This window comes from Boleophthalmus pectinirostris, unplaced genomic scaffold, assembly GCF_026225935.1.
Source record: "Boleophthalmus pectinirostris isolate CB_2022bp ecotype Guang Dong unplaced genomic scaffold, ASM2622593v1 HiC_scaffold_6, whole genome shotgun sequence".
NCBI classification, from domain to species: Eukaryota; Metazoa; Chordata; class Actinopteri; order Gobiiformes; family Gobiidae; genus Boleophthalmus; species Boleophthalmus pectinirostris.
Window position 1 is genome coordinate 11,942,572 of NW_026571447.1, and position 13,257 is coordinate 11,955,828.

At 36.2% G+C, this 13,257-nt stretch overlaps 1 protein-coding gene across 3 annotated transcripts in view; it reads right to left on the reverse strand.

The window, feature by feature from the left end:
- Nucleotides 1-13,257, reverse strand: part of LOC110174242 (protein argonaute-3) — a 54,660-nt gene that overhangs the window by 18,893 nt on the left and 22,510 nt on the right. For all 3 annotated transcript variants that reach the window (XM_055164131.1, XM_055164129.1, XM_055164132.1), the window contains exons 3-8: nt 12,701-12,821; nt 11,792-12,000; nt 10,438-10,574; nt 3,428-3,562; nt 1,409-1,496; nt 131-278 (exon numbers count right to left, since the gene is read on the reverse strand). In XM_055164131.1, coding sequence (XP_055020106.1) covers nt 131-278; nt 1,409-1,496; nt 3,428-3,562; nt 10,438-10,574; nt 11,792-12,000; nt 12,701-12,821 — 838 coding nt within the window. The remainder of the gene's footprint in view (nt 1-130; nt 279-1,408; nt 1,497-3,427; nt 3,563-10,437; nt 10,575-11,791; nt 12,001-12,700; nt 12,822-13,257) is intronic.

Sequence of the window (13,257 nt, forward strand, 5' to 3'; positions counted from 1 at the left end):
TGGGGAAAACATGGGAAGAGGCCCTTTAAGTAGTATATTTTCTCTCTTTGGTAAAGGTTCATGCAGCCTTCTGTTTTAAACTCTTTTTGTCAGACTGAAAGAATGTCTAATTGTAAATGTATTTTCTCACCTCTAAAGGCAGGTAGGTGTGCTTCTGCTCCTGGCCCACTTGGAGACAGGGCAGGTGGGGGTACTTCAGCTGCAGGCTGTACTTCTCTCTGAAGTACTGGGCTACTGTGCGTTCTACGGTCTGGCCATTCTCAAGCTGCAGAGGGAACCTGTGAAGAATAGAGGTGATGTTTGAAAGCATATTTACAAAGTAATTACCAAGTGACTTTAAATTAAATGTAATCAGTGCTTTTTTGATCAGTAGAGATAAGTGACATTATTTCTGGAGAAATTTAATGGAGTGATCCTTAGAGGCTCATTTTGAAATATTCTGTAACATCTTGGTCAATTTAGAGACTGGAAATGTGCTATAAGTGTAACTATAAGTGTTAGAATAGCTTTGATGAATCATCTGAAATAACCACATAGGAAGACTTCAAAAAGCAGTAAGTATACCCAGCTCCCAAGAGCGGTTTAAAATCTCATTATGATGTAGACGGATGCATTAAAGGTGCACTTTGTAACTTTTCTGGTGGCAGCTCTGTCACCTTTAAAATGTTATTGCTTTACCTGGAATGTCCCATAGTGTGGCATTAAATGTATATACTACATCTACCCTTTATTGAATTAGATGTGCTTTTATTGCCTGACTAATATGCATTCTCACTATGAGCCGGGTCTCCTCTCCTCCACCTGGTGAGGCATCACCTGCTTCCATGGAGACAGATATGTTTAATCCCATACAGTGGGTCATTACAGGCTAAGCAATCTCTACGCGGGCAAGCATGTGGTGGACCCTCCACCTAAAAGCTTACATAGTGCACCTTTAATATCTGGTCACTACAGTGATACAAATGTCTTTAAAAGTGCTCATGCCAAAACAGCAGATGTGTTTAAATTCATTAAAATATGACTAATGTTGAGTGGATGTTAGTCAGATGATTCAGCCACTCCTCTGTAGTTAAGCAGCGGAAAGACGGTCATCCACCCCAACCTTCCCCATCCCCCTCTCTTTCTATCTCTCCTCTCTCTCTCCTTTCCTTCTCTTTCCTCTCTTGTCCTTTCTCCTGTCTCTCTCTCCTCCTCTCTTACATCTCTAGGATCCTTTCTCTAGTCGCTCTCCTCTCTACTCCCTCCTCCCCTATCCTCCCTTTTCTCCCCTCCCTTCCCATACACTCCTGGCCCCTCCCCACCTTTCTCCTCCTTTCTCCTCCTCCTCTCTTCACCCTCTCCTCCTCCGTCCTCCCATACACTCCCTGGTCTCCCGCTGGTCTCTCCTCCAGCCCACAGTCTGACTCACGTTTGGTGGCTGGCGGGCCGGCGTGTCACATTGCAGACGCGGTACTTCCTCCTCATGGTTCCACAGTGCGTCACCTCCACTTTCAAACCTAGACGATAATAAAAAAGAGCTGAAGTGAACACAGAGCGAGGAGTGTGTGGAGAAAGAAAGAGCTACGACAGGGAGTCCCAGTTCTAGTGATGAGTAGGATTGTCACGATAATTACTATATCGACTTATTGTTTAATATATGATGATAATGATAATAATAATACATTTCATTTATATAGCACTTTTCTATACACTCAAAGAATACAATTAAAAAGAGTACATATAAAAAACAAGGTAATCAGTCAAAATATAGGCATGATAATAAAAGCAGAGTAGACTTAAAAGAGGTTCTAAATAGATAGATTTTGAGCAGGGTCAATATTTGTGTATTTTTTATTTTTTATTTTCATTTTGTTTGCACTACTGGGAAATATTTGGTTATTTTTTTGGCTTTACAATACAACTTGAACAGTAAAAAGTTGAATTTATAACTTCTATGACTCATCACACATGCAGACTAAGTGCTGAAATGTCATTCTACTGTTTTTGTTTTTTTTCTTTTACTGCAGCTCATAATTTTTGTATTTAATTTAGTTTAGTAATGTAATGAGACAGGGACAGTGCACAATATGCGTAATATGTAACCTTAACAGCAGAGATGCAATGTACCAGGATGTAGCACTAGTGCCAATTTCCACCTGCAGTCTCTGGGCAGGCTGATGTTATAGTTCATAAAAATCAAACACAAAGAAAATGTCTTTGCAGTGACTGGACAATCATAAAAGTTCTGTTCATCATTCACACCCAGTTCTCTCAGCAGCTTAAAATCCTCATCCATCAATTCATTCAATATTCTAGATTTAGATGAGTTTTTGTGGTTTAAATCTGCTCTTGGGTTGTTGTGGCATATATTAGTTTCAGTATCATCGTTTATTGTCTATATTTACTTCAGCAATATATCACACTTTAAAATTTATTATTGTGACAGACCTAGTAATGGGATGTCCAAATTGGGCACACTATAGCTTTAAGAGCAGATGTTTGATTGATTTTTCTAATTATGATTTGGTTTGGTGGGATATTTATCATAGTTTTACATCAGTTAAGTGGCAGTTTATGAAGGAAAGTTCTAGTAAGTTCTAAAACTGAATACCTCTTTTAATGTGGAAAACAGAATCCAAAATGCATGGACAATTTGTTCAAAGGCATTTTTCTAACAGTTTAAACCTTCATTTAACAAAGTAAGTGTGTACTCATTCATTTTTATTTGCCTTATGATAACTATTGTGCAACTGAGATACATTTTGGCCCTTGTTTACGTAATGGTTGCTAGATAACAGCTATGTTACTACCTCCACATGCGTCATAACTGCTGCCCATGTCCAAACAGGAAGTAAAAATATAAACTTCGCATAAATTAGGAAAAAAAAGACGACTTTTTTTTTTTTTAGTAAATTCTTAAATGTAATTATGTTAACTATGATTTATTATTGATGTCTTTTTATAAATAATATGCATTTTAAGATTTAAGTTTCAAGTTTAGATGATTTTAAACACATTTCTCAGATAAGGTTCGTAAAATGACTTTAAATAAAGACATAAATATAAAAAGAAGCCAGATTTTGAACAGTTCTTTAAAAATGAACAAACCCCAAAAGGTATGTCTCTGAAATACATATCTTAAGTACAGAGACAGAGTGTGTTAAATGGACTAAATGAGCCATAGTGAGACATAGTATTCAGCTCCAGTCAAATAAAACTCACAAGACTAGCAGCTATAGGGGTGAATTTGAACATGTTATGATCAAAATGACGAGGCTCAAAGAAGCAATTACAGAGAGAATTCTTCAGTGTAAAATCAACTGGAGCCAGAGACGATGGAGCCTGCAGTGACCCCATGCTCACTTCCTATTTGAAACGTGGCAGCTAGCAGGTCAGCTATGTCCATTTGTATGTACAGACTACGGTGTGGACAGTGGTCCTCGCTCACCTTTGATTTCTTTGGTGAATTTGACCCTGTGGGAGTCTGTGAGGGGGCGAGGCTGCTCGTCGATGTTGTGGATGTCCAGGACCTCACACATGAACTGGATGACGGGCTGGGCCTTGTAGAAAGCAGTGGCAGATACTATAACGAAAGAGCACAAAAACATACATATTAAAGACCTTAAATCATAATTAAAATCACAAATATTCAAGTGATTATTTGCACAGAAAACAAACTAACAGATGAAATGAAAGTAAAATGAATGTTCAACACGAAAAATCTTTCACACAACAATTTTTGACCCATGGAAAATCTGAGAAGCTCATAAAACACACTTAAATGTTTGTTTAAATACAGGTAATTGTTTTTCCTCACTAATGTAGTATTTGTAATCTTTGGGTGGGACAATCTTGCCTGGCAATCCAAAATATTTCTATATATTTGATTGATTGTGTGGTCCCCACAAATTTAAAATACAAAATTAGGAGAAAATAATCAAAATCGGCCCAAAAATATCAGCAGAGTTTATCGGCTGTTTGTTGGTATGGAGTCTAAACAATCAGCATCGGCATCAGCCATGAAAAAAAAAGTCATTTAAAGGTCCTACCTATATTACACAAAATTGACTCTTGTGAGATTTTCATGTTATAATGCTGTTACCTCCTCAAAAAACATACCTGGAGTGATGTTTTGTTTCATTCATATATTTGAATAATCCTTTATTGTTAGGCTCTCTACATCTCCAAAGCTCAAATATGCAGGATTTGTGTGTTAAACATGTATGAATGAAACAAAACACAACTCTAGGCATGTTTTTGATGAATAAACAACAATTATAACATAGATCAGAAAATAGTGTAATATGGGCAATTTAAAAAGTATTCTGCCACTATAGAACGATCATGACCCAGAGGTTGACTCAGTTGTTCCACCGCACTTTCGTTTTACATTGATTTGGCTACTGTATCGTTATGAGCATTTTGCACTACTACCAAAACCATGGCAGATTTCCATGGTAACACAAATTTTTTTTGCGAGAATTTTGGCTAGAGAAGAGAATAAAAACTCAACTGCCAATGTGTGAGTAATAACAAACAATCCAATAATGAGTCTAATATTAGTAAATTCTAAACAGTCAAACCTAAACTAGACACAACACTGACTGCAGGATCTTTTATTGAATGTTACTTGAGGGACAAGGGGGGGCATTTTGATGAGGCATTTAAAACCTATGACAGGAAATGACATCACCTCCGCATGTTATTTCCACTTTCTAGTTTTATATTGTGTTTTGATTTGTGAGTCATTCTTGTAGATGTAGATTTGAAAGGTTTTACATTTTAAATATTATATTCATTCAGAGTATTGTAGAGGAAGTGGTAGGAGGGGACAGTTATTCAACTCACAAACAAACAAAATATTAAAAGTGCAAGTGTGTAACTTTATGGTTGAGAATGTGTCACCTGTTTGTTTCTATGGATATGCCGTGGCTCTGCCTGAAATGTTTCGCAGTATGACATTAAACAGCTCTACCTTACATGTATTCGATTACAGGTGGTTTTGTAGCTCAAAACTAAACTAACTAAATAAATAAAAAAATAAAAAAACAGGCATTCTGACTGAGTGGGGTTGCCTTTCCAGAGATCTGACCTGTAACTTGGTCTGGTTTGGTCTCCGTGCAGACAGAAAGGTTTAATACCATACTATGAAACATTCCAGACAAAGTATCTGACGTATCCTCCACCAGAAAAGTCACACAATGCACCTTTAAACTAACTGTTCCCATGAAAGACAAAAGAGCAATATGACTGGTTCATTTGTTTTGTGGTAATGGAACAAGATCACAGAAGATCCACCCAGAGTTTGTTTGCTGAAAATGTACTGCTGTAGCAAAGTTCTTTTAACAAAATGTTTAACAAGCTACCAGATCCAGTTTGTCAAATTTATAAAGTACAAAACAAACCACAGCTAAGAAGAGGGTGCATATTATTATTATATTGTTTTTCATGAGGGTAACAAATATTTTTATACATATTAAAAGTCCTATATTATGAAAAAATCGACTCTGGATAGGTTTATGCCATGTTACTTCATTACTGTCTACATCTGTAAATGCTCCAAATACTCCAAATAATACTTTTATTTATTTGCTTTTTTATTTATTACCTCCGCCAAGGAGGTTATGTTTTTGCCGGCGTTTGTCTGTTTGTTTGTTTGTTTGTTTGTTTGTCTGTTAGCAACATAACTCAAAAAGTTATGGACCGATTTTGATGAAATTTTCAGGATTTGTTGGAAATGTGAAAAGGAAGAACTGATTTCATTTTGGGGGTGATCCGGAAGAAATCCTGGATTCTGGATCACTTTGAAATTTTTGTTAACATTGTGGTAAATGGGGCCAAAAATTTTGTTTCTCAATATCTCAGTTAATTATTGACCAAACCCCATGAAATTTGATTCAGGGATGGACAAAGGGATCCTCTTTCATATTCCAAAAGCTAATCCGGATCTGATCCAGAAGACTGATTTTATCGCAATTTATATAAAAAATGGGGGTAGTCCTTGGCGGAGGTCTGCGCTCTTTGAGTGCTTTTCTAGTTTTTTATTTATTTTGACTGAAAAGTTACATATTGTGGGTTTTAAAAATGTATCACTGCAAAATAAAGCTAAACATGAATTTAAATTTTTAGTCAGTTTCCTTTGCAGAGGTCTCATTTGTTGCTTGATTATGTACCTAGCCATCCTTGGTAAGCTCCACTTTAGTCCATAAAATGAAAATACTACTGCTGTCACGATGCTAAAATTTCAAACTCAATTTCAATATTAAGGATTCCACAATGATAATTAAGAACTATTTAGACAACAGAATGTGATTTTCAATGTTAAATAATAATACTTTCAGTTATATTACCATGTACAGTTAGTATATCTATATAATCCCTCATTTTTCCAGAGAGGTTCCATAGTGGTCCATGGGCGTGTACTAAATCATTCTTTCATTTGTTTTTCAATATAAAACCAAAAATAAGAAAATGAAAAAATTAGTATTTTCTTCATTATTTGTCTCCAAAACCAAAATGAAAAAAACAGATAACGATTTGTTTTTTCAGTTTTTCCATTTTGTGTTAAAATGAATAATGGAAAAAACAGATAACGCCCGTTTCCCGTTTCTGTGACTTAAAGTGTGATGCCAGATTTTTGCACCACATATGGACTGAACCAGGAGAATTTTCAGTCCTGGTCTGGTCCCAGTCTCCGTCCAGGTTTCCGTCCCAGACCTGGTTTAATCCTTGATCAATCCTGGTTCAGTCCATATGCAGCACCAAAGTCTGGCACAGTTTATGTCACGTAAATGGGAAACAGTTGTTATGCGTTTTTTCCATTATTCATTTAAACACAAAATTGAAAACTGAAAAAACAAATCGTTATCATTATTATTGTTAATTCATTTTTGTTTTGGAGACAAATAATGAAGAAAACAGTTGTTTTTTTCGTTTTCTAATTTTTGGTTTTATACTGAAAAACGAATAAACGAATGATACAGGAATTGTACAAGTCTATGTGCTCTTATACTTGTTCTGATACAGCTCAAGATGATTCTACATCTATTCAGGAAAGGGTCACTTCCGTCCTGTAAATGTGCTTTTTTAATATTGATACTTTTTCAAATGAGTATCTAGTTTAGATACTAGTTTTAATATCAATTAGTATCAGATTTTCGATACATTTGACAACCCTTGAACTTACATACTTGATTACATCACATTTGAAAGCCCTAATAGACCAGCAATAAATAGCGGGAAATGAGACAAAAAGCCAATCAGAAGCTTGGAGAGGACTTGAAATGGTTGAAGCCAAACAAAAGCGTCTTCTGCTCCCCTCCTGACCCCGGCAACGCCTACTAGCGCCACACATCCGGGTTTGACTGCGCAAACACACACACACGCACACACACAAGCTTTCTGTATCCACGGCAACCAACCTACCAACGACCAGCCAGTTCCCAGCCAAAATCCCACCAACTTCCTCCAACACCCTTTTAAACACGTTTCTTTTCCTGGCTTGTAAACAGAAAACCCTGACAGCCTCCTACCGCGTCCCTATGTTTCTGCATTGAATTTCTTCCACATATTTTCGGCAACTCAAAACAGATGGCAAAGAAAACGTGCTACTACTCGATGGGAAATATATGGTGTATTGTTGTGTTGTTGAGTAAGACTTCTCAAGAGTTCTCAAGGCAATATAATAATCAATCATCATAACCATATTAATAGATAGATCTTTGTTTCTGTTAAAAAGTGCATTGTGTAACTGTTTGTTTGGGGGTCCATCACTTGCTTGTTTCTAAGGAGATGTCATTCTATGAAGATGTCTTTGAATGTTCCATAGTACGACAATAAACAGCTCGACCTTACTTTTATTCAATTACAGGTAGTTTTATAACTCAAAAATACCTAGAAAAAAAGCCATTCTGATTGTGAGTCTGAGACTATGTTTACACAGAAACGATCGGAAATGATCTGCATCCAGACACGTCGTTTCTGTGTCTGCAAGCCTTCCCTATCCACACAGCTTTGAGCATATTTGTTTACGTTTTACAGAAACGAAAATTAAAACCACCTGGCTAATTTGCATAAACTGAGCTCTCATAAAACAGCTCGCTTTTGTGCGCTGATGCAGTTCAGCTTCTGTTGGACTAAAGGACTGTGTTCTTTCTGTGACAGAAGGGTGATCTGCTGATGGTGAGTTTGTTCTGTGCTTCTATTGCATTGGAGATGGTTCATATTAAACTTTTCAGAGATTATACGTCTGCAGGTCATACACATAGACCGTATATGTGTATATATATATATATGTGTATATGTGTATATATGTATATATATGTGTATATATGTGTATATATGTATATATATATATATATATATATATATATATATATATATATATATATATATATATATATATACACACACACACACACATATATATATATATATATATATATACATACACACATATATATATATATATATATATTATATATATATATATATATATATATATACACACACACATATACATATATACATATATATATGATGTATATCTTAGCCTCTTAGCGTTTTGGCGGTGAATTACTTCGCGACGCATAGACCTACATCAGAGTATCAGCATTTTCAGGCATCCAGACAGTGCCGGGTAAGATCCGTACTTAAATGAATTCGTGGGAGCTGGCGGCACCAGTTTGTTTCTGGAGCCGTTTTCAGCCGGATTAGTGTGGACGAACACTGCACCCGCAATGAAAATGACTCGAATATATACTAGTGTGGACTGGGCCTGTTTTGTTCTCAATGAAGATAAAAGGTTTAATACCATACTGTAAAACATTCCAGATAAAACAATAACATCTCCATGGAGAAAAGCATTTGACAGACCCCCAGACAAAAAGTTACCCAGTGCAACTTTAAGTCTCTTCTTAAAATTCACTTTTATTCTTTGGCTCTTAACACTGCTCAAGTTGTGTGGCCTTTTATTTAATTTATTTTTATAGTTTTACTTTGTTATTTATTGGTATATTTGCTCTGATTTAACTTTACTAGTTTTATTGCCCTAATGAGAACTAGTGGAGTTAAATACAGCTTTATTTTATATTCCCATTATATTGTTTTGTTTTGTTTATGAAATGTGCTATATAAATAAAGTGGACTGGATTGAATTCTGTAATTAGCCATCCCTGTGGAGTTAATGGGCCAATATAAAACACCATAAAATAAGGTATTTCACAGTATTAACATTGCTTTTCTGACTGCACCCCTTCATAAACACAAACAAATATGTACAACTATGAAATATCTAAGCATTAAAAGGTGCACTATGTAACTTTTTGGTGGAGGGTTTGTCATCTGGTTGTCTCCATAGATTTTATTGTTTTGCCTAGTTTCAGAGTTTGGCATAACAGTTGTATACCTTGCATTCATCTTATTATGGATGCGCAAAAATACCTTAAAAATGATTCATTATTATTGTAAGAGAGGGTCGCCTATCCACAGATCCAACTTGTAACTTGGCTTGGTTCACTCCAGAGAGATACATTTATATTGTAGATACTGAAAAAAAGGAAAAACATGTCCATGGAGACTAGCGTGGCCGACACCTCCACCAAAGAGTCTTGCTGGTTAAGTTCTGGTTGAGTTAAACGTAGGGTCAAATTATAGAGGAAAAGAATCACCATGGAAACGGCACAAACTACTTGTGTTCAATCATGTAATGTTCTTTTTTAAACCAGGTAAGGCTGATCTAGAAAGAATTCTCAGAGCAGCAACCTGGTCTAAAGGCAGTACAAAAAGTAGGGCAAGAATATAAGGGTTTAAAAGAAGAAATGAAAAAAATCTCACCAATTTCTTTTCATAGTATACTTCCACAAAATTTTCAACCTTTTTCTTGTATAACCAGGACATTTCTTGTAACAATGACATAAAAATAGTAAGGTAAATCATTATTATTATGCTATTTTCTAATCAATGTTCAACTGTTGCTTCCTTATCACAAATCATCCATACACCTTCACTAAAATCAATAGGATAATTTCAGACGTGGAATTGCCAATCTCTACTGAACTAAAGGTAATTAGCTGTTAACTTGAAAACTATCACTTCATGACATCACAAGGTAGAAAAGAACATAAGGCACTTTGTAAATGTAGACAGACTAATAATTAAAGATTATTCAAACATGAGTAAATGAAACAAAACATAATTCTGGATATGTTTTTGAGTGTGTAATAACATTATCATAGCGTAATATAGGACCTGGAATGAGTGATTTGTCTTTTTTTCCGGGAGCCATCTCAGAATTGTAAATGTATCACAGTTCATGCACGCTTAGTATCTTATATGTGGCCTTGAATTGTCATATCAGTCTATTCAAAAATATTCCTGAATGATATGTAATACGCTTGTAGTGGTGATACCTATTTCTGTTCGTGACAATGCTACAAAATGAAAAAGTGGCCATTTTACCATCGATGTTGAGCATCATCTTCCACATGGCGGGCCTCACAGACTGATGGAAGCCGAACCAGACCTCCCTCCCCCCACCCAGAGGATGGTCATAGCCCTCAGGAGCAGAGAAGAATGAGCGGCCCACTGGAGTATACCTGCAAAACACACAAACACACATAATTTAAGTTCAGGGGTTTGATTTAATTGCAAAAGGTGTAGGTCCTAATGAAGGGTCTGCCACCTGCCTGTCACAATGGACAAGCTTATTGCTTTATCGAGAATGTTTTAGTATATGGCATTAAATTTATCTCGCAACATAAGTTCAACAGGTGACACCAAGAGTCCAAGTTACAAGTCTGATCTTTAGAGAGGCATCCCCCTTCACAAGAATTTTCTGAGCAATAAAACACCTAAATAATAAATGGAAGATAGATAGAAGTTTATTGCTATAATTTGGAGCATTTTAGGCAATTCAATTTAGATAAGCAGGTGGTGTACCTTCCATCAAAAATAGAAATAAATACCACATATGTAGAACTATTCTCTAGTCTAAGCAAAGATGTCTGGATTCCAAAATTATTTAACTTCCAATTTCTGTTCATGACCTATTTTGACTTTTCATTGGATTCTTACCACTGCACACTCTGGTCTGGGTTAAAAAGTTAAGTGTTAAATACAGCGCGTTTTCATTATGGCCCAGGGGACCCTAGACCTGCTCTTGCTACAGAAAAGACATTAAGTACAAGGTGATGTGGGATCAAGTGAGGCTCTGTTTGCGCTCCTATACAAGCACTATTTCATTTCCGCTCGCTCCTCATATTGACGCTATGGTGACAGAGTAAATAAAGGATAATGTATTTATATTAATATGAGACTGGAGAGCACAGCAGCTAAACTTATCTCTCGAGAAACAGCAGGTGTAAAGAAGAAAGAAGAAAATATAAGCTCAAAGTAGTATGATCAGATGTAATTAACAAAGTCTACTTTTATATGAGACTTTGAATAGAACTTTGTATTAAATTTGCATCTAACCAGAAATGTCAAACAGGCAAACGGAAATATAATGAACTTGAAATGCAATGCAAATAGAGCATTTGTACATCAACCCATGAGTTCTGGTGTTGTGTTTTTAGGCAAAATACTTCACTCACCTTACCTGGTATGAATGTGATGTGCAAGTGTGCAAGTATAGACTGTATATATATATGTAGCCACAGCTGCCGTGGGACAGACTGACAAAAGCAAAGTTGCCATCTGCTCCTCCGACCACCACCAACACTCACGCACACACCACTTTCTTACTAAGACACAACAACAGCTTTTGTCTTTCCTAAATGGAACTGGATTTTGGTTCTATGATAAAAGCACTTACTTCATGGAGGGGAGGTGCCGTAGGACCACATCCACAGCGTGCACAGGGTTGGTGCTGATGGGCTTGTCCAGCTCCAGAGGCTCAGGCATACTGCGTCCGGTCAGGACCTCATGGAGCATGTGCCAACTCACCAACGACACAAACTTAATGGAAACTTTGAACGGACGATCTTTGCCCCCTTCTCCTGGTAACGTCACATCCAAGTCCACCTATATGCACAAAATACACAGGTAGTCAAGTTTAGAGTGTATTTATATACAACAACAGTCAAGTGTAGGCATTGTCATTGTGAAAGCCATACTGTAGAACATTCCAGGTTACATGTTCCTACTAACAAAATAACAAAATGACTGATGTTAACTACAAAAAACCCCATCAAAATTAGACAAATATAAATGTTCTTACATAAGTAGGATTCAAGGAGTGATTTAAATCAAAAGCAGCAACTTCAAATTCAAAATGACAAAAGGGGTAAGGCAAGCATTTTCACCTATAATATAAAGATAGTATGGCGGTGTAATTGCTTTGTATTGGAATGCTCTACTATAGTATGGTAATAAACTCATTTGTGGTCATGGACACATCATCAGGCCAAGTTACAGGTCAGATTCGTGAAGAGGTAGGAAGCATTTCTATGTTTTTTTTAAATTTTTTTTATTAAAAGACACATAATGAAATAAATGCTGGACAGATGTTTAATGCCACACTCTGTAACAATCCAAGCAAAGCAATGACATCTCCATGGAGACAAGCAAGTGACAGACCAGAAAAGTTAGCAGTCCACCTTAAAAGAATGTATAAATGTTGTATGGTTGTTTATGTATTTGGTGAAATGTTCAGCAGTTCAGCAGTTCAGCTTTGATTATAAACAGGCACAAACCCTTGTTACTAATGACAACCCCATCTTACCCCAGCTGGTGCCACGGGGAGCGGGTTGGCTGTGTACAAGCTCCTCTTCCCATCATATACTGGCCTTCTGTCCCCAAAGATGGTCACTTTGAAGTGCTGCACCATGGAGTCCACCACCTCCCTACATGGTTACAAATACATTAGAGGAACTATTAATTTAAGATAGGTCAGTTTATTTGCCATTTGTAGTTAAAAAACATACTGGAAAAACATGTACAAAAAGCTCAAAGTGAGCCAAAGCAACTACATGAACAAAATTCAACAAATATTTGCCACACACTGTAAAATAATATTACCTGCATTTTAATTGAATCTTAAATAAAAATCAATAAAGTTACACTTTAACAAATTCAAATCTGGTGCATAACAATTTAGTAAAATATTTGTATTTATTTGACTTTTGAACGAAAACATAGTCAAATTTATTCCTCCAACATCTGAACTCCCCAAACCCCACATGTTTACTTATAAACTATTGGCTCTCTGGGCTATAGAGAATATAGACCAGATGTAGTTTGTAATACTATATTTCTACATTTTATTTTACTTGTACATAT